The sequence below is a fragment of the Canis lupus genome, chromosome 26, assembly GCF_003254725.2.
Source record: "Canis lupus dingo isolate Sandy chromosome 26, ASM325472v2, whole genome shotgun sequence".
Taxonomy (NCBI): Eukaryota; Metazoa; Chordata; class Mammalia; order Carnivora; family Canidae; genus Canis; species Canis lupus.
Genome location: NC_064268.1, coordinates 7,580,651 through 7,606,369, shown reverse-complemented (window position 1 = coordinate 7,606,369; position 25,719 = coordinate 7,580,651). Strand labels below are relative to the sequence as shown.

Genomic DNA, 25,719 nt, shown 5'->3' with positions numbered 1-25,719 from the left:
CACTAAACCGCTGAGCCACCTGGGCTGCCCGGATCTCTGGATTCTTAATGAAAATTTTCAAACATACAGAAAAATGAAAAGAACAGGGTACTGTCCTGTATATGCCCACTGAATTTGGCAATTATTAATTTGTTTTGCTTTGTCTGTAATATTTGGGGAGGGAGGCATTTGAAGGTAACTTACAGATCTTACAGCATTTCTTCCCTGAACACTTCAGTACACATCTCTTAAAAATAAGAATTTTCTGGGACGCCAGCGGTTGAACGTCTGCCTTCGACCCAGGGTATGATCCTGGAGTCCTGGGATCGAGTCCTACCTTGGGCTCCCCACAGGGAGTCTGCTTCTCTCTCTGCTTATGTCTTGCCTCTCTCTGAGTAATTCATTCATTCATAAATAAATAAGTGTATATATATATATATGCTAAAATATATATATTTAAAAATATTTTAATATATATTTATATATAAAATATTAAAAATATATAGATATTTATTATATATATATTTAAAAAGATTTTTTTACATGATCACAAGTACTATCATTACACCTAAGAAGACCAGTCCATAGTTCTTGATTGTCCGATATCGAGGTATATTCTGAAGGTCCAAGATGGAGTATGTGTTGACAGGTGGTACCTGGGCTGAGCGGGGACTGGAGGGTGACCCCTAGCATCTGGAGGGATGGCCTCGCCAGAATCTGTGAAGGGAGGATGAGGAGGGCCAGCTGGGGTAGAGCACTGCAGACACCCAAGCTGAGCATGAGATCTGGCTGCTGTGCTCTTTACCCAACAGGGAAGGCAGTGGCCTGGAGTCCAGGCTTCTCTGTGCTTAGGGAGGGAGGCTTCTCTGTGTCATGGCATCGATTCAAAACCCGTTCCATTGTCTTTGACACACTTTCCCACACCTGCTTTGTGTGAGACTTGGTGCTGGTCCGCCTCCTGCCCCAAGAACTCAGAGCGAAGCAGGGGGATATGGACACCAAAATTGAGAATGAGACTCCCCAGGGGTCGCAGACAGACTAGATCTAGCGCATGGCATGGGGCTGCTGCTATTTTTATTTTTAATTTGAATTGGATGTCAAAATTTTAAAATGAAATAATTTCACTTAAAATAAGATTGATTTCCACCTTCTCTTGAGGAAATCAGAAGATCTGACAATACTGAGTCTGCTTTTCCATGGAGCAGCACCCGTTAGAGCAGACACGTGGTTGCCCTTCCAGGGAGGGTGAGTGGGCCCACTTTGGCCAGCTACCACACTCCCCGCCGCTCCCTGATATGACACTGAGTCCCAAGAGTTGTGCCCTCATATTACTCCATGATCACTGTTGCTTTTCTTATTGTACATTTAAAGGAAAAATTACGTTTTTTTTTTTTTTTAACCTATTTCTCATCGAAAGTAGACAAGTAAAAGTCTGAGAGGTTGGGGAATATCTATTTCTTTAAGGAACAGGAGAATAGGGGTCAGCCTGGGTGGCTCAGTGGTTTAGCACCTGCCTTCGGCCCAGGGTGTGATCCTGGAGACCCAGGATCAGGTCCCACGTCGGGCTCCCTGCATGGAGCTTGCTTCTTCCTCTGCCTGTGTCTCTGCCTCTCTCTCTCTCTCTCTCTCTCTCTCTGTCTGTCGTGAATAAATAAATAAAATTAAAAAAAAAAAAAAGGAACAGGGGAATATTCCTTTAGGGTTTGTGTGTGTGTGTGTGTGTGTGTGTGTGTGTGTGTGTGTGTTTGTTTTGTTTTGTTTTTTTCTTATCTGTGTCTGAGTTGAACCATCCCCATGACTCATTCGTGGCACTGCCTGGCCCTTAAGGGGGCTTTTGAGTTTGTGATCAATGCTATGTTAGTAAGAAAAGGGAGCCTAGTGGGCTCAGAAAAGGCTTTCTGGAGGAGGTGCTGCCTGACTTGGGCATACCCAAGCATGAGCAATGGGATAGAAGGGGAATGAGCAGTGCAAGCAGAAGAGACCAAGGGGCAGTGCCTGGGGACATGCAGGGGGAGTGGGGAGCCAGCCAGGCACGAGGGTCTCAGGACCTGGTGTGCCTTCCCTTTCTGAGCCGGATGAGGAAGGCGCTCATGTGCCAGGTAGACCTGTGGGTGGGGGGGTAGGAGGGATGCAGGTGACCCTACACACAGGAAATAATTCAGGACACAGACTGGACAGCCCCCTCACCCAGAGCCTCCAATGTCCTCCCCCTGCCCAGGAGGACCACTGTTGAGTCTAATGTGCTCCCCCACGACTCATTAGAGAGATAGTGCATCTAGAAGAATCTAGATGTGATTATAACCTTTTTTAAGACTACCCTTAACAATCACCTTGGACGTGCAGGCATTTAAAATTTGGGTAGAGGGGCACCTAGGTGGCTCAGTGGTTAAGCATCTACCTTTGGCTAGGGTCATGATCCGAGGGTCCTGGGATCAAGTCCCTCATCAGGCTCTGCATGGAGCCTGCTTCTTCCTCTGCCTGTATCTCTTCCTCTCTCTGTGTCTCTCATGAATAAATAAATAAAATCTTTAAAAAATAAAATAAAATGAAATTTGAGTAGATCTCCGTTTTCCTCCAGAGAAGTGATGGGCAGGGTTTCTCAGCCTCAGTACTATTGGCATTTGGGGCCATATGGGTCTTTCATGTGGGGCCATCCCATGTGTGGTGGGATGTTGGGAAGCATCCTGGCTTCTCTCCACCGGCTGCCAGTAGCATGCCCCACCCCTGGTTGTGACACCAAAAATATTTTCAGACACTACCAGATGCCCCCCCAGGGGCAAGGGGCAAAATCATCCTCAGTTAAAAGCCACCATAGTGGCAGGAGGTTTGACATGGGCCTTCCAGGTGAGCATCCTCTCTTGTCCCCATGACAGCCCTGTGATACTGTGGCTCTGCGGTCAGAGGGCAGTGGAACCAGTGGGCTGGGACCGGGGACCAGTCATATCTAGGCTGACACTTGCTAGCAGCACGACCTTGGGCTGACAGCGTCACCTCCTGCAAGCCTTCCTGTTTCCTTATTTATAAAATGAGACAAATGAAAGTTGCCTTCCTCATCAAGTCCCCAAAAGGAATGGGGCAGGAAAGAAAGCAAAGTGCTCACCCAAGCCTGAGCCTGACATGTCAGGAAGGCCTGGTGAGTGAGGGGAGGTAATACATATCTGCAGGTCCGGGTGTGCACACATCCTGGCTTCTTTCCCATCCTGTGTGCTTTCTCCCTCATTTCTCCTATGTCTGGGATCTGCATCTCCTTTGCTCTAAAACTCAGGTAAAGCTCAACTGCAGAAATTGCTTCTTGGTTCGCTGCTTCCAGAACTGCCATGTTTTGGTAACTACTACCCCCACTCCCTACCCACCCTCCTTGTCCCTACTACCACCAAAAGCTTTACCAGTCTAGGCGGGAACTATACCAGAGTCCTCTTCTGAGGACCCCAGGCCACTGGGCCAGCCACAGTTACCCAGCATTGCTGGGGTGGCAGGGTGGAGAGTGTGCCACAGTTGAGGGGAGCCCTCATGGGAAAGGCATGAAAGCCTCCCAGGTGGGTGCATGCAGCCTGCAGGACAGGGTGGGTTAGTTGCCAGCTGTTGACCTTGCTTTGAACTTGTTTACTGCTGAGTGAGTTCAGGGAATGACATAATGTCCAAACTCACTGGACTAAATTTAGGTCCTAGGAAAATAATTTCCCTTGGGTGAGTTCCAGCACCAGCACTAGAGAATCAGGCCGCTGCACCAAGCCCTTGAGTGCAACGTGAGCTTTAGGGGCCAGTTCCCATGGAGCTCTCAGGCTGAGCAGGGGGTCAGCATGACTCTCCGGGTGACTGGCCATGACTTCTGCACCTCCCTGTCCAGTCTGCAGAGCTCACTGTGTCAGGTGAAAAGGAGAGGCCAGAGGAGGCCAAAATAGTTCAAAGTGTTTGCTAAAGCAAAACATATATTAGGAAATAAAATGTAATGTTAACATGGATTAAAAAAATTTTTTTTTTAATTTTTTTTAAGAATTGAGATGAAATTCACCCTCTGGGGTACCTGGGTGGTTCAGCTGGTTAAGCATCTGCCTTTGGCTCAGGTCACGATCTGGGATCCTAGGATCAAGCCCGGGGTCCCTGCTCAGTAGAGAGTCTGCTTCTCCTCCCTCTGCCCTTCCTCCCCCCATTCATGCACACTCCTGTGTGAGATCTCTCTCTCTCTCTCAAATAAATAAAATCTTTATTTAAAAAAAAGAAGAAAGAAAGAAATACACCTCTGTCCAGTTCCAAAACATTTCCATCGCCCCAAAAGGAAACTCTGTATGCATAAACTGCTGCTTCCCCTTCCCCGTGGTCCCAACCCCCACCTACTGCCAATCTGCTTTCTGTATGCATTTGCCTGTTCTGGATGTTTCATGTAAGTGGGTGTGTAATATGTGGGCTTTTTGTATTTGGCTTCTGTCACCCGGGATCGTGTTTTTGAGGTTCATCCACACTATAGCAGGTGTCACTCCCTCCTTCCTTTAAGTGACTCAGTAATACTCCACTGTGTGGATGTGCCACATTTTGTTTTTTGATTCATTTGTTAATTTACATTTGGGCTATTTCCATCTTTTTGGCTGTTGAAAGTAGTACTACTATGAACATTCATGTACAAATACTAGTTTGAGGACCTATTTTCAGTTCTTTTGAGTCTCTACCTAGTGCTAGAGTAGCTGGGTTTAACTTTCTGAGGAATTGCCATTCACATGGGCGTTCAGAGTAAAACAAGGGGCATCTGGGTGGCTCAGTGGTTGAGCATCTGCCTTTGGCTCAGGTTGTGATCCCAGGCATCCTGGGATCGAGTTCCACATCAGGTTCCTTTGCCTATGTCTCTGCCTCTCTCTGTGTGTCTCTCATGAATAAATAAATAAATAATCTTAAAAAACAAAAACAAAATCGAGATGCCTGACTGGATCGGTCTGTAAAGTGTGTGACTCTTGATCTCAGGGTCGTGAGCGGGAGTGCCATGTTGGGTATAGAAATTACTTAAATAAATAATTTTTTTAAAGTAAAACAAATATCAAACAGTGTCAGGGTTCTGGGGAGTGTGGTCCTGTGCCCTAGGTAAAGTTCCTCCCTACTGGGGTTATTTTGTTACTTGAGCACTTCCCCTGTCATTCCACTTAAGTCCACACAGTGACTCACTTGACACGGTGGCTGTAATCAGCCTTGATGGTTTTTAGGGGTCCCTGAGGAAGACCCCCAAGCCTCTCTGCGATAGCAGGAATACCCAGCTAAGGCCCTGGCAGAGTGGCGGGCCTCTGGGTGCTGCCCTCAAGATATTGGGGCTGCTGGTTTGGGAAGTAAGTGCATGTGTTAACAGCAGCTTACCTGAGATGGACATGCCAGGAGGTCAGCCTCCTTGGGAGAGGAGAGCCTCACACCTGCCTTCTGCCCTGCTCCCCAGCCCTCTGCCCTGCACTGGCTTCAGGCTGTGGAGTGCTGCCGACTTTGGTCCATCTCTCCATATTGCTTGCTTACTTTAAAACTGAAGCCTGGATATTTTCTTTTTCCTTTCTGCCTCAGAAGCCTCAAAGTAAGACATTATTGAGTATTCTAGTGCACTTTGTTTTGTTTTTTTTTTTTTAAAGATTTTTTTATTTATTCATTCATGAGAGAGAGAGATAGAGAGGCAGAGACACAGGCAGAGGGAGAAGCAGGCATCATACAGAGAGCCTGATGTGGGACTCGATCCAGGGTCTCCAGGATCACGCCCCGGGCCGCAGGCGGCGCCAAACCGCTGCACCACCGGGGCTGCCCCGTATTCTAGTGCACTTTGAAAGAAATCAGGGTGACGGGGATCCCTGGGTGGATCAGCGGTTTGACGCCTGCCTTTGGCCCAGGGCGCGATCCTGGAGTCCCGGGATCGAGTCCCACGTTGGGCTCCTGGCATGGAGCCTGCTTCTTCCTCCTGTGTCTCTGCTTCTCTCTCTCTCTCTCTCTCTCTCCTCTGTCTACCATAAATAAATAAATAAATAAATAAATAAATAAATAAATAAATAAATAAATCTTAAAAAAAAAACAGAAATCAGGGTGACAAATGTTGTTAGGGCCTTGGATGCAAGCAGAGTGGGGCTCTGGGTAGGATGTTGGTGCTCCCCCCGTGAGCTCTGTGGCTCGATGCCCAAAATAAGCTTCAGGTACAAACACTGCTACCTCGTACAGCCAACTATGGCCTGCCACTTCCTTCAGCTAAAGGAGCAGGACGGGGAGGGGAGCAGAGAGACTGATGCATAAGAAATAGCCCAAATAATTGGTGAAACAGGATTCATAAATAAGTGATTGCTTGATAGAAGCCATGCAGTCATCTTGCACACTCTTTTATTCAGAGAATTTTTAAAGACATGAAAATTTTTTCTAAAATTCTGTGTGATCTCTATCAGGGGGAGAACAGAGAATTAAATGCATGTTGGGGGGGAACATCTGGAGAGATGAAAATAAATCCTCTGAAATGTTAGTGGGTTGGTAGTTGTGGGTGGGGTGAGATAATCACTGTTTCTAACTTTTTTTCCCTGTATTTTCTGTTTCTATGCAATGATCAGTCATTGCTCTGATGGTCAGGAAAATACCCATATTATTAAGAGAAATGTCTACAAAAGGGCAGTTACCTCCACAGGCTCCCCAGGTGCAGCATGCAGGCTCTGGAGTGAAAGAGGGAGGAGTCAGCAGCCATGATGTTTGGAACATGTTGTGCCCACTGGAGGGCGCCAGATGCACATGGCACAAAGCATGCAGCATCCCTAAGATGTCCTCTGGGGCAGGCGGCAGGTAGTGGGTGTGCAGGAAAGGGCTGGAGGCCCTAGGGCCAGCCACTTAACATGACCTCACTAAAAATTTAAGAGGCTTCCCAAGCCCTCCCAGCTCCTTGCAACCCTGACAGACCGCCTGGCCACAAAAACTACCCAGTTCCAGGTATTTTTAGTAATTGGTCCATCTGGTTCCACATCTCACGTGTCTGAAAACAGCTTCTGTCATCTTGCTTTTCCCTTAGATGCTTCTGACGAGCAGAATTCACAGTCTTCAATGGAAAACTCGATGAACAGTTCAGAGAAAGTAGAACGGCAGCCATCTGGAGACGCGGGTCTAGCTGCAGAGATGTCCGCAATCTCTCAGGTACCTCGATCGAGGCCTCAGAGGGGCAGCCAGATCAGCCAGGAGCCCGTTGGGGTGTCGGGGGTACGTTGAAAGGTGTTTTGTTATTTTGTTTTGTTGTTTTTTCCCTGTATCCATGGAGCAGGATTCGTGAGTATCCTGTGTCCGTCCTGGGCATTAGAGCTACAGCAAAGGCCAGGACACAGGGCCCAGCCCTCAGGGAGGAGGATATAGGAAGAGGAGGCATCCTCTTTCCCAGCCTCAGCTTTATCACTTTGTTTACCCAGGTCCACAAAAGCATTGCCTGCTCTAGTGACTTAAAGTCAACTTCCTTTATTGCTGGGACAATAAGTCTTCAGAATCCTAAATGCAAGATGAATCATGTTTTGGAATTTTGCAACTGACTGCACTGCCCCCTTGCTTCGACCCCGTTCTGGGTCATCACTGTTTGTCAGCATCTGGTCTGAATCAGACAGTGCAGGAACAGGTGGCTACTGGCTAGGAACAAACACCCTGGATTCGAATCCCAGCTCCTTAACTTAGCATAACCGAGCCTCCTTGTCTGCAACTGCCAAAATGGGGTCATAGAAACTGTCTTGGGGCCAGAGCACAGATGGGATGAGAGAATACAGCTAACACACTTGGTGTGGAGCTGGACACGGGAATGCCCCAGATGCCATCATTGTGATTTTTCACTATCAACCCTCTGGGCTCACCTAAAATGAGTAGTTTGGGGACCCCGAGGTGTCAAAACTTCAACTAATAAAACGATCTTCTAGTACCTCAGGAGAAACTGACAAAAAGTAGCAGCAGAAAGGTTGGAAGAGGCAGAGGGTGGCAGGATGTGGTCTGCACTTTGCAGAGCCGTAAGCCAGGCCTCCCCCAAGGGGAAGTGCCTCCTGGACTCTAATGTCTCTATCCCCTTACCTGCAGGACACTCCTCCAAATGACCAAAGACACAGAAGGAGTGTTGATGGAAGATATGTTTGCAGTGGCAGGAAATTGGCCACAACCTAAGTTTGTCGAAAGGGGACTGGTTAAATAATCTGTGGTCGTGGATGAAACAGATGGGTGTGCAGCTGTTAAAAAGGGTGTGGTTGACCCAGGTACAGACAGTAAAGAATTATCCTCACAATGTGAAATGAGGAAAGCAAGACCTAGAACCTCAGGCATAGCATGAGCCCACTTGATTAAAAATCAAAGCCTTGGGATCCCTGGGTGGCGCAGCGGTTTAGTGCCTGCCTTTGGCCCAGGGCATGATCCTGGAGACCGGGGATCAAATCCCACGTCGGGCTCCTGGTACATGGAGCCTGCTTCTCCCTCTGCCTGTGTCTCGGCCTCTCTCTCTCTCACTGTGTGCCTATCATAAATAAATAAAAATTTAAAAAAAAAAAAAAAGGATCTCAATCCCTAAAAAAAAAAAAAAAATCAAAGCCTTGTGTATAGTTTGTAAAAACCAGGGTGTCTGCTGGGATCTCCTGGCCTTCCAAACTCAGTTTTGTTTTGTTTTGTTTTGTTTTTTCAACTTAGCTTGAAACTTTGATCCATACCCTGGCGGCATCTAGTGTTACCCCCCGCCCTGCCCCACCCCTCAGATATCTGAAAGGTACAGGGCTCTTACATTCTAACATGCCCCCAACCTCCAGTCCCATTTCCAGGGGACCCAGACCTGAAATGGAGCCTCTTCCACTGTTCTCATGTATACACAGACACAAATATTCGTCCACAGAGCTCCCAGGTCTATGAGCAAAGTGGAGGAGGATGCATTTTAGTTAAGCAACTCGACATTGACATTTGGCCATTCCTGTGTTTAAAAAAAAAAAAAGCTTCCCCAACCTCCCAACAGGAGGAATACTCTGGCTGTTCTCTGTATTCAACTGTCCTGAGCTTGTAGCTCCTCTCTTTTGTTCCCCTTTCTGTTTCTCCGTCCTCTTCTGTACCTTCTGGTACGCAGAGCAGTTCACCTCTCTGCAGGCTCCACTCCCAAGCTCACATGCTGTCCTCCCATCCAAGTGCTCTACAGAACCAAAGGCCTCCTCTCCATTGGGACCCAGCATCCTCTGAAGAAGGCACAGTACCTGCTTTGTCCTGTCATGACCACATTGAGCTTTCATCACTTTCAGAATGAGAAGAAGGGAGAACACAGAGGCGGCTCTTACAGCCTCTCTATGATGCCTCAGGGTCTGCCACAAGAAGCTCATACGCAGCCCACATCAAGGCACTGGGGTCTCTATATTAAAACATACACTGGGTACCCATAGTGGACCAGGCCCTGTGTTAGATACTAGGGACCCAGGATGAGCCAGAGATGGGGTCCCTCCCTGCCCTCATGGGGCTCATGATGTGGTGGGTGAGGAAGAGACACAGCCAGGATATAGCAGGGACAAGCAGATGACAAGGTCATAGCACGTGCTCCAGAAAAACCAAGATGAGGATGAAAGGAGGCCTGACAGTGGAACATTGTTTGGGCTGGTGTAGGCAGAGAAATGGGCTGTGAGCAGGAATTTGAAGGATGAGAATACAGGGCCATGAGAGCAGGCTTTCTGGACAGAGGGAACCAGAGGTTTGGGCCTGGAAATAGGAACAAGCCTGAGAACAAAAAGGAAGGCCAGGGGTCTGGGTCTAGCAGGCAAGGAAGAGAACAACCAGTTGGGTGCCGGGTCTTCTCAGCCTGGTAAGGAGCTGGCATTTTGCTCTGAAGTCAGTGGGAAAGCATCAGTGGGTTTTATGTTCTGTGTTTGTTTCTATTTGGGGATTTCTTGAACTATGTTGAAAGCTGCCTAGGGACTGCATGGAGCAGGATGCTGCCTTATCTGGGCAGGTGATGGGTGCAGGTGCCGACAGTAAGGACGTGGCAGCTGGGAGAGGTGGGCAGGTCCAAGGGTGTTTGGAGATGGAGTTGCTTGCTAGCTCCTTGCTAATAGGTGGTGTGTGGGACCAGGAAGAGCAAAGGAGGCCTCCTTTGCTCTGGGCAGGTGTGGTGTCATCGACAGACTTGGAGTTGAGGGGGTGGGCGCTGGTCAGGGTGGGTAAAGTCAGGAGGTCTCGGGTGATGGCTCAGTTTGGAGATACCGGAGTGGGAAAGTCAGGGTGGGGCGTGCGTGCTGGATGTTTTTGGGCCATGGGACTTAGGAAGTGTTCACAACTACGGGCCTTCTCCCCAGAATAACATGCATGTATGTTAAACAAGTGTTGAGTATCTGCTCAGACCAGGCACCCCAGCTGGGCTCTGGAGGAGCCCTGTGACCGACCACATGGCAAAGTCAGACAAGGCCTTTGAGCTTGGAGAGGTGAACTTGGAGGTTGTGCACAAATGATTACCCTAGCGATTAATTACAGACCAGGAGGCTGATGATGGGGAGGCCCTCCCTCCCTCTCTGGCTGGTGTGGTGAAGGGGAAGTGGGGAGCTTAGAGGCACAGGGGGCAGTGTGCTTAGAAGACCCCGAGGGAAGCCGCTATGACAGGGACAGGTGAGGGCCCTGGTGACACGGGGTTTGGTAAACGTGGGCCAGTGTCAGAACTGCGGTTTTGAACCATAGAAGCAGTCCTCAGTTTCCCCTACGGCTGGCCTACACCGCTCCCCTGGCGGCAGGCTAACCTGCATCCTCTCTTCTTCCCCAAGGATTTGGAAGGAGTGCCACCCTCTAAGAAGATGAAACTGGAGGCCTCTCAACAGAACTCAGAAGAGATGTAGACACTACATTCAGTCCTGCTTTCCATGTTTCACGGGAGGTCCATCTGCAGGCTGAATTCTAGAATAACTTCACCTGAGCAGTTCCTCTCGGGTGCAGACAGAACTACTAATTTTCCAAGTTTACCAAGTGCAAATCCAAGAAAACCCAGAACAGCGTAACTTCTCAGACACTGAAGAACTTTCTGCTGTGAAGCAAAACCCTTGAGTGTTGAAGGGACTGACTGTCTTTGGGAAGGCGGGGTCGACAGCTCAGGAGTGTCTGCACACTGTCTCTGAAGCCAAGATCACATTTGTGTTGCTGCTGTATTGTTTCATCCCCTCCCCACCTCTCCCCCACTTCTCTATTTAACGATATAAGCTATTCGAGGGTGGTACCGATCAGGGAATCGGTTTTCATCGGGGCTTTCCACTGTTTGCCCGATTCCTCCCGCTTTCTTTTTTTGTGCCTTGTGCCCTTGAGGTGACCTCTGGCATGTTTTCCTGGTTGTTTTGCATCTCCCTTTGCAAAGTGCCCTCGGGTTTTGTCCAGGTGGCTGATGCCTCCGTCCTCACGCCTCTCCTCCCTGGCCCAGGACTTCAATCGTAGCGGAGCAGGCAGGGAGGAGGGGGATCCCGAGACCTCGGAAGAACGGGACTTCCTCAGCCACCTGATTTGCAGGTGTGGGGGTGTTGGGCACACCCTGGGGCCCTGGCTCCTAGGTCCAAGGTTCGAGGAATCTCAGATGTTGGGGCACTATCCTGAAGGGCTGGCTACTCAATGTGCTCTCAGCTTCTTCGGGGCATCTGAGGCCAGTGTTTCCAAGCCCACCATGGCCCGGACGGACACACAGAACCCTTCGATTGTTCTGGCACTTGCACCCTCTACCCCCACCATACCGCTTTCTCCCACACCTCCGAAGACGAAATGGCTTCTGCGGCTGACTGCAGAATTGTCTCCTTAGGACGATAAAAGGGCTGAGGAGGCTGGGAGCAGATGGCAGGAAGAGCTGGTGCTGAACTTTCTCTCCTAGGATGTTGCCTGGATTTCAAATCCGCAGTAACCTGCTACCCTCTGCCTCCCCCCACACACACACAGATACCCCCCCTCAAAGGAGGCAAGATTGCAAAGCATGTTCCTGACTCTCAGAGCCAATAATCTGATGGCCTCTCATACCTGGGATGCGCTGACCGTCCCCACCAGGGAGCAGACCCTGATGATTGAGCCTCAAAGGCCAGGAACCAGGCACCCAGGAGTGGAAAGCGCTACAGTCCTCCAGAAAGGGGTGATTGAGTCCCTCCCCTTGCCTCTGTCCTCTGCCTGAGCCGAGACAGCTTCCTCTCACTAAAATGGAGATGTCCCCTTGGATGAACTGCCTGATTGTTTGGTTCTGAGGCCTGGTTTGCTCTTACTTCCTAGATGGTACTCCTCGGATCTTAACCCTTTTCCTGAGCTTTCTTTACTGCACTGGACTTGCAACTCCCTTTGAGTTGAGTGAGGGGTGGGGTGGGGGGTTTGCTTTGTTCTGTGGTTTTTTGTTTTTGTTTTGTTTTCGTTTTTATTTTGCTGATTGGTGCATATTCAGGTACCACCTTTGATACCTTTGACGTGTGGATCTCTCTCCTGACCACCATGGAAAGTGTCTGCCAGATTCCTTTCAAAGTTTCTGAGGGTGAGGCTCTTTTTTTTTTTAAGGGAGCCAATCTATATCCTGCACTTCAAGAAGAATCAAAATGTTCCTGAATTTCAAATACCTCATGCAAAAATGTCTCCTGAAATAAGGGAAAAAAAAAAAAAAAAACTTTGAAAATCTTAATGTTGAAGTTCGCAATGCCGAGAAAGGTTTCTGTCTTAAAAAAAAAAAATCCTTCTCAATTTTGCCCCTCAGGCAGCCAGTCCTGTGCAGAACTGTGCTCTGCGTTACCTCTCAGCGTATCTCAAGGCGGCTTTACCTCCAGATCCTCTAGAGCTAGAGTAACTTGTTTTCCTTTGCAGCAAAAACTCCATTTTGATGCAAGATGAATTTGGATATTTATTTCCTTTCTTTTTGGGGAATGAGAGGTTAGAACCAAGACAGCTGAAGGAGAATGACATGCATCCACAGACACGGCAGGTCGGCCGCAGCAGGTCTCCCCGGGTCTCCTTCCGGTTGCGGTGGCCTCTCTGGACAGGCAAAGGGGGAGTCAACGGCAGCGGTTGAGGATGAAGACGACATCCGGGACACACACCGAGGCTGTCATTTGTTTTTCTCTGAAGTGCCTGAAGGTAGGAAGGAGCCCGTGGCCCGGACCACCCCCCACCCCCTGCCCCGGCCCCTGCCATGGCCAGGCCCGGCCAAGCGCCAGCGGCCCTGCACTCCTCTCTGGCCAGGAAAGCCTTCCACGCGGGACGGTGAGACTGCAAAAATCCAGATGTGCTTCCTTCCCCGATGCAGCCCACTGCTCGGAGCCACCGTCCCCCACCCACCCTGCGCCCCTCACCCGCCTCCCACCACAGAATCTAAGACCTTGTGGCCGGTGAGGCAGTGAGCCGGGGTGAGGAGTCCTCCCCAGATGCCTTCCGCGGACACCAGGCCCCACGGCCTAAAGGGCTCCCAGGGCAGCCTTCCTCCCGCCACTCGTGAAGTTGGGGGAGCTTCGGCTACACATTCCACAAAGTGCTGGCACTTACACCCGCAAACCTGGAAGGCGGTGGACCTATTTCTAGGGTGGTGACCTCCCATAACAAATGATGTCATGGTTTGGAATGTTCATTATCGCCAAGGACCTGGTTAGAGGTATAAAAAGACCTTTTTTTCACCGTTACCTAATTTTTTTTTTTTTTGTCCTCTTATGTTTTGGGTTTTTGTTGTTGTTCGTTTGTTGTTGGGTTTTTTTTTTTTTTTTGGTGTGTTGTACAGCAGTATAATTTTTCACTTATTTATTCCATCAGTAGATATGGTTTGTACAATGTACAATGGTTCCATTTCAGAAAATAAAAAAATTCAAATCATGAACACCGTGTGATTTCTGTAGCATTATAATAAAGAATAAATCTGATCGATGGTGAGAAGGTCCCTGCACCACTGGTCTCTCCTACATGACCGTGTGGCCCTGACTCTGTAGGACACCACGCTCCTTGCAGGCAGGGACTGTCACCTCCCATGGTCACCTTAGCTGCCATCTTGAAGCATCGGCTGGGTGCCCCAGGCAGGTGCATAGACCACCTTGTTGAGATGAGAACAGCCCCAGTTGCGTAGCCAGGCTGAGCCCTCCTGTAAAGGCCACGCCTGCTCCCTGGTCAAGGGCACCAGTTTGCCATGTTCCTGACTTTGGGAGGCTGTGGCTCATGGTGGGGACTCTGAGAGGTCAGCCCAGAGGTGGATTGTAATGTCTTAACTTGTCCTAACTAAGTGACTTGTGACCAGGGCAGAGCCAGAGCCTTCCTAGGGTTCTTTCCCCTCCCAGCAACTGGGGTACTTCTCTTGCCCAGCTCAGACTCCCACCCTGGAGTTGACTAGTTTCTCTTTCTCTGGCCTGACTCCCTGCCACCTCTTCCACCTGAAGCCTGAGCCTGGCTGAGCCTCCTGCAGGGGGTGGGGTGCTGAGAGGTGCTGAGATGATTGTTTAAGCCAGGCCTGCCAAGACTCACCTGGAGGCAAATGTTCTTGCCTTTGTTTTGTCTGCCTCTCCTCCCCACTACCCTTCCTTTTAACCTGTTCTGTTGTTTTTACCAGGACTAATTGCTCAGCGAAATGAAATCCTGAACTCCTGATAAAGTTCAACTTGACAAAACAAATCATAGGGGCCTTGTTTGCTTAGCCAAAACTATGCTTCTGCTCACACCCTTTTGCTCCCTCCTCTACTGTCCTCTCTAGGTATCTGCAGCTCTGTCCTGGATGGAATTCCTTCCAGACTTGTCTCTATGGATCCACCACCCTTGTCTCCCGCACCCGTTAAGTTTCTTAGTTATTCTCTCACTCTCTATGTGTCTGTCTTGGGTTCATTGTCGCTTTCAGTTTCTTATCTGTCTGTGGAGCTGACTTCCTCTCATGTCCACTCATCAGGGAGCAGTCGTGCACAAGAGCTGGGAATTTAAGTTTGCAGGTATTCCTGTGAGCATCGTGTGTTGCGGCATCTGGGCAGTAGTGACACAAGCTTGAGCCTTTCCCTCTAGGCAAACAAATGTGCCAGTGTGGGAAGATGGCCAATACAGTGTGGAATTAGGGGAGGTACGCTTTGATGAGGGGGCAGGGTCAGGGAGGCTTCTAGGATGGTGGAGGGAGTCCAGGCATGGAGCTAAGAAGCTCGTTTTTTCTTGTTGATGCTAAGGAACAGGCTGGAGGTTTCTGAGCCAGGGCTCTGCTGGACTTGGAATAGTATTTCCAGGGAATGGCATGGATTGGAAAGATCAAGACTAGAGATGGGGGCAAAGCAACTAGGAAACTGGGGCAATAGGCCAACTGCTCCCAGGCAATCAGCACTGCAGCCCAGTGAGGTGGAGTCAGGTGGGCTGCAAGAGGTAGGTAGAAAAACTCAGATCACTCTTAGCCCAGACCAAGCCAACAGGGGTCATGGGGGTTCACAGTCAAGACCAAGGAGGGATTGCAGACCTTAAAGGCCAAGTCTAACCCTCCCCCTTCTTCCTGCCAGGAATGCTTTATTTCCCTCCAGGAGTTCCCAGTAGACACCTTCTCTTAGCCGGCCACATTCCCCTCTTCTGCCAGTAGGGGTCACCCCTGCCCATTCAGTTCGGGGGCAGCCCGGTGATGCAGGCTTGTACCGTCAGCGTGGACCCTCCCCCTGGCCACAGTTTGTTCAGGGATGATCACATGAGCCAGCATGGCCCAGTGAGAATCAGCCCTGGGATTTCTGAGGGAACTGCTAAGAGTCCTGCTAAAGCAGTCACTAGAGAATTCCCTAGAGAATTACCGCAGCGGCGACGTTAGGAGAGTCCTGTCTGCGAATGAAGTGAACACAAGAATGAAAGATGGGGAGTGCAAGTGAACACTCGGCCCCAACCAGCCCTGAAGCCAGCCCTCCTCCTGAACTTTTCAGTCCTGTGTCAATAAATACCCTCGATGGTTTAGGTCCATTTAACCTGGGTTTTTTCCCACATGAGCCCCCAGCAGTCTGTACCAGGGCTTAGAGCGTCTCCTGGATGAATCCAGAAGGAGGGGTAGTTGTCCATATGGTACCTCTGACTCCTGTCATTGTTTTGGAGAGAGTATCTCTCTCTTCCCTCTCTAGTTCCCCTTTTAATGCTCCCATGTGACAAGGACTTAGATATTTCAGAGTTAAGGAAGAGGATATAAGCAGGGTAACATGGACCCATTTTGGACTTCCGAAACAGCCTCTTCTATAATCCTCAGAACTCCAGCACTTCAGAGTTGTGTCACCTCAGCCAAGTGACTTAACCTCTCTGGGCCCCAGTTTCCTCATCTATAAAATGTGAAGAATAATAGTGCCTATTTGGGTTGTTGCAAGGATTAAATGAATTAATACAAAGTGCTTGGGACAGGTCCTGGCACATAGTAAGTCTCAATAAATGTTAGCTGCTACTGTTATGACTGTTATAGTCACTATCTGCAATCACATCTGGACTCCAGAATCCAACTCCTAGAGAATGAGACACAAGGAAAGGCAAGAATTGCCCATCCCTGGCTGCTTTGGGCTTGCTTTCTGAGTTATAGTTGACTCTCTGAAGACCAGCCTCTTCCCCCAAATGATTGACTTTGGGATTATCCACCCAGAGTGATCAATAGTCTGAATCCTACCTTGTGGGATGAGTAGAAGCCTGCCAGGAAACAGGAAGAAAGGAAAGCGCTCCTGGCTGAGGAGATTTGAGGACACATCCCTGCCGCGGTACTGGCTGCTCAGTAAAGCAGGCTCCAGTGGGGAGTTTTGGGGTCTTGAGTCTCAGAGGAACAGCCTACTGAGGGCTCCAGTTTCCAGCCTTCCTTCTTCACCACTGTTTTTCCTCCACAGGCTCTTCAGAGAAAAGCCCCTGGGGTGCAAGGACCAGGATGTGGTGCCAGGCCTGTGGGTCCTCTGGGACACTGGCACCCCTGGATGCACTGGGTGACTTGGGCTCCATGGCTTTCTCTCTTCAGACATTGGCAGAAATAACAATTTGCTTTGCACCAAAGAATCTCAGGTGACTCTTAATTCCTGCTCCTTTCACCTTCGGGACTCCCTCAGTTATGAGCTCATTTGACCTCTGTGCCACCTGGAATGGTAGTTTAGAGCAGAGACCAGCCTCCCCATTATACAGATACAAAAATCGGGGCCAAGGAAGTGACTAGATACAGTCCTGCAGGGACTCAGCCTGTCTTTCGCTAGATGAGGGGTCAGCAAACCCAGCCGCCACCCTGTTTTTGTAAATAAAGTATAGGAACACAGCCGTGCTGGATGCTTTCACGATACAACAGCAAAGGTGAATAGTTGCCATAGAGTCTGTATGGTTTGCAGAGTCAAAAATATTTAATATCTAGCCCTTTACAGAAAAAGTTTGCCAACCCCTGCAGTCGACCACACTTTCCTATGGAAATACTGTGTAGATGAAAGAATAAAAATTTACTACTATGTGCCAGGCACCGTGCAAGACCTTTCTGAATTGTTTATCAACATGTAAGAGTGTAGTCCACTGAACCTGCACATACTGAATACACCTGCATAGCCAGCCCCCTCCTATCCTTTCCAGTCACTACCCCCAAAGGGCAATTACTCTGCCAACTTCTCTTTGCTCAGGTGTGTTTTACCTGGTTTTGAACTTCCCATTCATGGAATCACAGTATATGCTCTTTTGTATGTAGCTTCTTTTACTCAACATGATGTTTGTGAGCTTTATCGATATGGTTACCCGTCAATGGAGTCCATTCTTCTTGCTAGGGAATATTCCACAGGACGAAGAGACAACAAGATACTTACCCATTCTCCTGTTGCTGGCCATTTGGTCTGTTCCCAGTTTCCATGGAGTATTATGAATATGCAAGATATTGGGCCTCCATTATCTCATTTCACCCTGGCCTCAACCCTGAGAGGGAGACCAATGTGTAGCCTCATTTGAAAAATCTGCAGATTCGGAGATACAAGCAGGTGGGGAAAGTCTGGTAATGGTAAAAGTATGCTTGCGGTCCTGGCTCTCTGGCTTCCTTGTCAGATTCTGGCTTGAAATCCCACTGTGACTACACCCTTTGACTCCATTTGCATGAAATTTCTAGGAAAAGCAAAACTGTGGCTGCTGAAGGTAAAGCCTGGGTTGCCAGTGGCTGGGAGCAATAAGGATGGGCTGCAAAAGGACAAGAGGTGATGGAAATATTCTCACACTGGATTGTGGGCAGGATCACACAGCTGTGTGAATTTCTTTAAAGCTCATTGAGTTGTATGCTTCAAGTGGGTGAATTTTATGGGATGTATGTTATACCTCAATAAGCTGCCCCCCCAAATCCTAAACTCATACTCATTTATTTCTTCATGTACACACACACAGCTCCCCCTGCCTTAGTTTCCCTATCTATAAAACAGAAGTCACCATTTGTAGATGCAGGAGGCCAGTTGTGCAAACACTTGGAGGCTATTTAGCCTGGACCTCTTCCAGCTTCCCCCACGATTAGACACCCCACCAGCGTAGCCTCTCTGCAAAGGCCTGGAGGTGGGGGTGGTCTCCCTGGCCAGAGTTGACATCTGAAGCAATCAAGATCCTGTTTGGCTTTGCCGTATCCGACCTGCCGCCGGTGGGGGCAGGAGAGCCACGCGCAGCGGATGCACTGGCCCCAAACTGTTTCTCCAAGTAGTCCCCAGAGATGGCCGTTGGCTTTCAGTTTCTGCACTTGTTTATTTTCAAAGGGACGTTGCCAGACCACTAAGCCACCCCTGCCCTTTCATGGTTTGTTTTATGCAAGAGATTTCAGGAAGAGAGAGGAGGTAAAGCGACCTGAAACCAATTCCTCTGCCAGCAAAGAACTGCAACAGGCCCCAGCTGTTAGATTTGAGGGACACATGGGGCCAGGATACCCTCTTGCTGACTGCCAGCCCCCAGAACACTGGGGATTCTGATAGTGTTAATACTCACTGCAAAGAGTTAACAGTTAATGCTGGAACAATTGGACATCCACATGCAAAAGGAGGGAACCTCAGTCCATCCCTTGTACCTTATAGCAAAATTCACTTAAAATGGATCATAGACCAAAATGTAACTCTAAAAATTCTAGGAGAAAACATTGGAGAAAATCTTTGTGACTGGGGCTAGGCAGAGCTTTTTTAAAAATGACATCAAAGCACTAACTATGAAAGAAAAAGTTAATAGAATTGGACTTCATCAAAATTAAAAACTTTTACTCTGCTAAAGACACCGTTATGAGATGAAAAGACAAAACACAGACTGGCAGACAATCTTGGCTAAACACGTATCTGATAAAGGACTTGTATCTGGAATATATAAAGAACTCTCAAGAGTCAATAATAAGAAAGCAAACACCCCTGCAAAACAAAAACAAAAACAAAAAAACTAGCAAAATATTGACATAGACATTTCATCAAAGAAAATATATGGGAAACAAATGAGCACATGAAAGATGCTGAGCATCATTAGTTATTAGGGAAATGCAAGTTCAAAGCACAGTGAGATGCCAGTACACTCCCACTGGAATAGCTGAAAAGATAGATCATCCCAAGTGCCAGCGAGAATGCAGGGCAACCAGATTCCTCCTACACTGCTGGTGGGAGATAAAATGGTGCAGCCGTTTGGCAAATAGGTAGATTCTTATAAAGTTAAACATCAACTTACCATACAACCCAGAAATCTCACTTCTACATATATATGTGTGTGTGTGTATATATATATATATATATATATATATATATATATATATATAAAGATTTTATTTATTTATTCATGAGAGACAGAGAAAGATAGAGATAGAGAGAGAGAGAGAGACTGGCAGAGACACAGGCAGAGGAGAAGCAGGCTCCATACATGGAGCCCGATGTGGGACTGGATCCCGGGACTCCAGGATCACACCCTGGGCCGAAGGCAAGCACCAAACTGCTGAGCCACCCAGGGATCCGCCTCTACATATATTTATCCAAGAGAAATTAAAATGTCCAAAAGCTTGCATGTAACTGTTTATAGTGGCCTTATTTATATAATTACCTCAAGCTGGAGACAACTAAAACGGCCTTTAATTGCTGAGTGGATCAACAAACTATAGTACACGCACAAAATGAAATCCTACTCAGAAATAAATAGGAAAAAAGGTGCCTGAGTGGCTCAGCCGGTTAAGTGGGTCATTCTTGATTTTTGGCTCAGGTCATGATCTCAGGGTCCTGGGATTGAGCCCCATGTCAGGCTCTGCACTCAGTGGAGAGTCTGCTTGAGGATTCTCTCTCTCTCTAAAATAAATAAATAAATTTTTTAAAAAATTTATTTATTTATTTATGACAGACACACAGAGAGAGGGAGGCAGAGGGAGAAGCAGGCTCCATGCAGGGAGCCCGGGGTGGGACTTGATCCCAGGATTCCAGGATCACGCCCTGGGCTGAAGGCGGCGCCAAACTGCTGGGCCACCGGGGCTGCCCTGAATCTTTTTTTTTTTTTTTTTTTTTTTTAAAGAAGTAAACAGGGGCACCGGGGTTGCCCAGTCAATTAAGCATTTTTGCTTTCAGTTTTGGTCACGGTCCCAGAACCCCAGAATCAAGCCCGGCATTGGGCTCCCTGCTTAGCGGGCAGTCTGCTTCTCTCTCTGACCCTCCCCCTTCTCATGCTCTCTCTGTTTTTTTTTTTTTTTTTTTTTTTTAAGATTTTATTTATTTATTCATGATAGTCACACAGAGAGAGAGAGAGGCAGAGACATAGGCAGAGGGAGAAGCAGGCTCCATGCAGGGAGCCCGATGTGGGATTCGATCCCGGGTCTCCAGGATCGCGCTCTGGGCCAAAGGCAGACGCCAAACCGCTGCGCCACCCAGGGATCCCGCTCTCTCTGTTTCTCTTCCTGGCTCTCTCTCTCTCAAATAAATAAATAAAATCTTAAAAAAAAAAAAAAAAAAGAGGGATGCCTGGGTGGCTCAGTTGTTGAGAGTCTTGCTTTCGGCTCAGGGTGTGACCCTGTAGTCTCGGGATCGAGTCCCACATTGGGCTCCCTGCAGGGAGCCTGCTTCTCCCTCTGCCTGTGTCTCTGCCTCTCTCTGTGTATTTCTCATAAATAAATAAAATCTTTTTAAAAATAAATAAATAAATAAATAAATAAATAAATAAATAATAATAGTAATGAACTACAGAGACACTAAAGAATAGGAAAGAATCTCAGATGCATTATGCTAAATGAAAGAAGCCAGACTCAAGGCTATGTACTGAAAGATTCTATTTGTAAGGCATCCTGGAAAGAGCAAATGAGTAGGTACAAGAAGCAGATCTGAGGTTGCCAGGGGCCAGGGTGGGAGAAAGGGTTATGAGGGAAGCCTCTGTGTGTGTGTGTGTGGCGGGGGGGTGGGGTACTGGAAATATTCTATATCTTGATTGCAGTGGTGATTACACAACTGTATATGTTTATCAAAATTCATGGAACTGTACACTAAAGACAGTTTCCTGTATGTAAATTATGCCCCAACCAAATCAAACAAAAATAATAATAAGCCCATATACACAGCACCATATACTAGGTGCCAGGCAGTACTGTTTGAAGTACTTCGTACATGTTGATTCACTCAGTCCTCACAACAACCCTATAAAGCAGGCATTAATTATACTAAATTGTGAAAGTTTTGTCCCCAGAGCTCTCTCACCTTCAATTTCCTCTCCACCTTGGTCTGACCCCTAGCATGCTCTTCCTCCTGCATCCCTCCCCTCTTTTGTGGTGTCTTCTCCTTCCCACAGCCATAGTAGGAAGAGTTTCCATTAACCTGTTCCCCTGAGGGGCACACAGCTAATAAAGAGACTTGGCAGGAAATACAAACTCAAATGCCTACAGAAGCCAGGCAGGTAAGATAAATAAGCGCAAGCACACTGAGCAAATAGGGAGTGGTGGGGACTGTGGAAAATGGGAGCATCTATGCTGTGTCTAAGGGGACAGTTGCTTCTGAATTCCAGCTCCTACCAGGTGGAAATGATATGAGCCTGGTGTCGTCAGACCTTCTGATAATTCAAGAAAATTCTAATATGAATTCTTATATGATATGTCATGGGTTTTTTTTTTTTAAGATTTTATTTATTCATGAGAGGCAGAGGCAGAGAGAGAAGTAGAGACATAGGCAGGGGAAGAAGAGGGCTCCCCTCAGGGAGCCCGATGAGGGACTCAATCCCAGGACCCTGGGATCATGACCCTCCGAGCCAAAGGCAGATGCTCAACCACTGAGCTACCCAGGTGCCCTGAAATGTCATGATTTTTTAAAACATTAGCAAATAAGCCAAATTAAAAAAAAAACTGTTTGGATATGTTTTTATTATTGTAAAATAATGGCATGTTCATCCCTTTCTTTTCCTCCAAAATCACCCCCAATGTACAAGAAAACAAGAAGCAGAAGTGGCAAATGTATATTCAGTGAAATAAGGCAACATCTGTAGTCCCAAACTGCAGCATACAAAGGGGAAAGGAGGATAAGGAATGGAAATGAACTCCACAAGGTGGAGAAAGATCAAACCCAAGTGCTACAGAAGTAGAATGTAGTGAGAAGCAAGTCAGTCCTCTCCTGCTATCCTAGAAAGTCTCAGGAATTGGATGCATCCACTACTGCAGGAAGCAGGGAACTAAAATGGGGCTTGGTTGAAAGTCTGTATAAGGAACAGACCTCCAGCCTGCCACCCCCATCCTGCTCAGTCTGAGCTAAGCAGCCTCTCTCCCTTCCTCTGGAGACAGGAGGTTTAGCATCTGGAGAAATCATATCAGAGAGCCTCCAGACTCACGGACAGTAGCATGGGTGGGTACAGGGAGTGAGCTGCCAAGAGCTGTAGGAAGAGAGTTTGGTGACAGTGGACAGATGAACAGCAAGACCACGGCCCTCTTCCCTGGCTTTGTTCTAGAGATTCAGTAGCCAGGTTTATCCTTTCCCAGAAGGCAACTGGAGCTCATCTATTCAATCTTAACCATTCAGAGCAAAGACCTCCAGATTCTGACATTTGGGAGTATCTAACTTAAAAAGCTCCCTGGCCAGCCACTGACTCACCGGTTGATGATTCAAGTTCCTTCAGCCATGCATGCTGATCCTAGCGATCATTTTAATGGCCATCCAGGCTTTTGAGGAAAGCTTCCTGAATGAAGAGAGAGTTCAAAACAAACTAATGGAAAAAAGAAAGAAAAAGAAACAACTCAGGGAGTAAGAGATAATTTCAAATAAACTCAAAGTAATATTCCTGGAGACATGAGATGAGATTGCACCCATGAAATAGGAACTGAATGCTCTATCAAGAAATAACACTCCAAAAATAAAGGCCTCTAAGAAAAAAATTTAATGGTAATAAGTTAGAATTTTGGTAAAATTCCTCTAAAAGTAGGTCAGAGAGACAAAAATCTGAAAATATAATAAAATTAGAGAGGTCCAATATCTAATAGAAGTTCCAGAAAGAGAGAACAGAAAAAATGAAAGGGAGAAAATAATCCATTACAGAGCAATAGCAGAAGGTGGGGGCAGAGGGAAAAGCAGATTCCCCTTCGAGCAAGGAGCCCAACATGGGGCTCCATCCCAGGACCCTGGGATTATGATTTGAGCTGAAGGCAGACACCCAACCGACTGAGCCACCCAGATATCCCCTCCCCAAAATTATAAGTTTTAAATAGGCAATGACTGGCTATGCTTCAGCAAACATGACTAGATTAATTTGTTCTTCAAGATTTCTCTTGTTAGCTCCAGAAGATTTACCCACCTTTAGTCCCATTTAAAAAAAAACTGAGGGAATCCCTGGGTGGCTCAGCAGTTTGGCACCTGCCTTTGGCCCAGGGCATGATCCTGGAGTCCCGGGATTGAGTCCCACGTCGGGCTCCCTGCATGGAGCCTGCTTCTCCCTCTGCCTGTGTCTCTGCCTCTCCCTCCTCTGTGTCTCTCATGAATGAATAAATAAAATCTTTAAAACAAACAAACAAACAAAAACCTGAAAGGTTGGCATCATTTGACTTCACACTCTGAAGCAACTTCCTGACAGTTGTTCACCTCTGCTTCAAGGAACCTCATATTGGAACACTTTTCAGAGAAAGAATGAAGAAAGGCTTGATCATTTTGCAAGGCTCATAACATGTGAACGAGTAGTCAACTGCTACAAGTTTATCTCTAATAAGACTATTCAAGTCTTCCTGAAAAGCATACTCACTCTTGATCTGTCTCACCATTTTAGGTTCTGGGGTCTGACACGCAATTGTAAAAACCAATGAAAGGGGATGCAAAGCAATATACAGAACTTAGGAAATAACATATTTGGCACAAGATCAATAAAGTAAATTTCCAGGATGATAAAGGGAGATATCAGGACAATAGCTATGTAATAAGCTGGACAACAATCAATCCAGATTGTTAGGACAAAGGACTTCAGTGGGAAAAACTGAGACTGATAGGATCTGACAGGGTTGACTCTGTCAAAATTGTATTGAGAGTTATTTAACAAAACTATTAGATGGTACAGGAAGACTTAAACCATAGGTTCAAAGAAAGCTAAGCAAATGGAGAAAAAAAGTGAGATAATTGTTAACTCCAGGAAAAGCAAAAAATTTGAATGATTTTTTTGTTCAGGGGAACAAGGAAAAGAAATTATAATGCACAATAATTCTGTGGCCAGAGGTGCCTGGGTGGCTCAGTTGGTTAAGACTCTAACTCCTGATTTTGGATCAGATCATGATCTCAGTGTCATCAGATCAAGCCTCTGCACTCGGTGTGGAGCCTGCTTAAGATTCTCTCTCCCTCTCCTCTTGCCCCTCTCCCCCACTTGTGCATGCATGCACACTTTCTCTCTCTCTCCCTCTAAAAAATAAAATAATAAAAATAATTTTGTGACCAAAGTAATAAAAACATTGAATATGAATTTAACAAAATATAACTTATTAGTAAAATGGAAGCGGAAAGAGGTCTATAACAAAATAAAATCATTTTACACAATAAATCAATAAATAATGTCTGAAATTGATTACTTTAGAATATATATATAGCGAGAGAGGATTTTTTTTTAAAGATTTTATTTATTTATTCATGAGAGACAGAGAGAGAGGCAGAGACATAGGCAGAGGGAGAAGCAGGCTCCCTGCAGGAAGCCCGATGTGGGACTCGATCCTGGAACTCTGGGATCCCACCCTGAGCTGAAGGCAGACACTCAACTGCTGAGCCACCCAGGCACCCCATTGAAAGAGGTTTTGTTTTGTTTTTTAATTTGGAGATAAGTACTAGAAGTAATAACAAAAATTTGAAAGGGATTACCTCTGGGAGGAAGTGGGTATCACTGAGTTAGGAAGGGGCATGGCGTGGATGTACGGGGGTCAGATAGGGGATTGTTATTTTTATTTTTTTTAAAGATTTTATTTATTTATTCATGAGAAACAGAGAGACAGAGAGGTAGAGACAGAGGCAGAGGGAGAAGCAGGCTCCATGCAGGGAACCTGATATGGGACTCCATCCCGGGACCCCAGGATCACGCCCTGGGCTGAAGGCAGAGCTAAACTGCTGAGCCACCCAGGCTGCCCATGTTATTTTTAATTATATGTTCTTCTAAAATGGTCTACTTTTAAAAATTCTGTATTTTATTTTTTTATATTTGATTTTTATAAAAATCTTTTTAAATCATAATTTTTAAAATTCAAGTTTAAGTTTTATTTTATTTTTTTGCTCTACACTGTTTCTTGTGCACTTTTATTTACTTGAATTTAATTTTTGTTTTGCTGAAGAATAACCTCTAGTAATTCTTTCAAACATGGCCTATGGATGAAAATACCATTTAAACTTTTTTTTCTTAAAAATTTTATTTATTTATTTGAGAGGGAGAGACAGAGAGAGCACAAGCAGGGGAGGAGTAGAGGGAAAG

The 25,719-nt window shown here is 46.9% G+C and overlaps 1 protein-coding gene across 2 annotated transcripts in view; it reads left to right on the top strand.

The window, feature by feature from the left end:
• Positions 1-13,744, top strand: part of BCL7A (BAF chromatin remodeling complex subunit BCL7A) — a 30,958-nt gene extending 17,214 nt beyond the window's left edge. The window contains exons 5-6 of one of the 2 annotated variants that reach the window (XM_025473824.3): positions 6,977-7,098; positions 10,701-13,744. In XM_025473824.3, the coding sequence (XP_025329609.1) occupies positions 6,977-7,098; positions 10,701-10,772 (194 nt within the window). In that variant the 3' untranslated portion in view covers positions 10,773-13,744. Of the gene's footprint in view, positions 1-6,976; positions 7,162-10,700 lie in introns of both variants that reach the window. The other variant, XM_025473823.3, reaches the window with a different exon arrangement.
• The last annotated feature ends 11,975 nt before the right edge of the window (positions 13,745-25,719 follow it).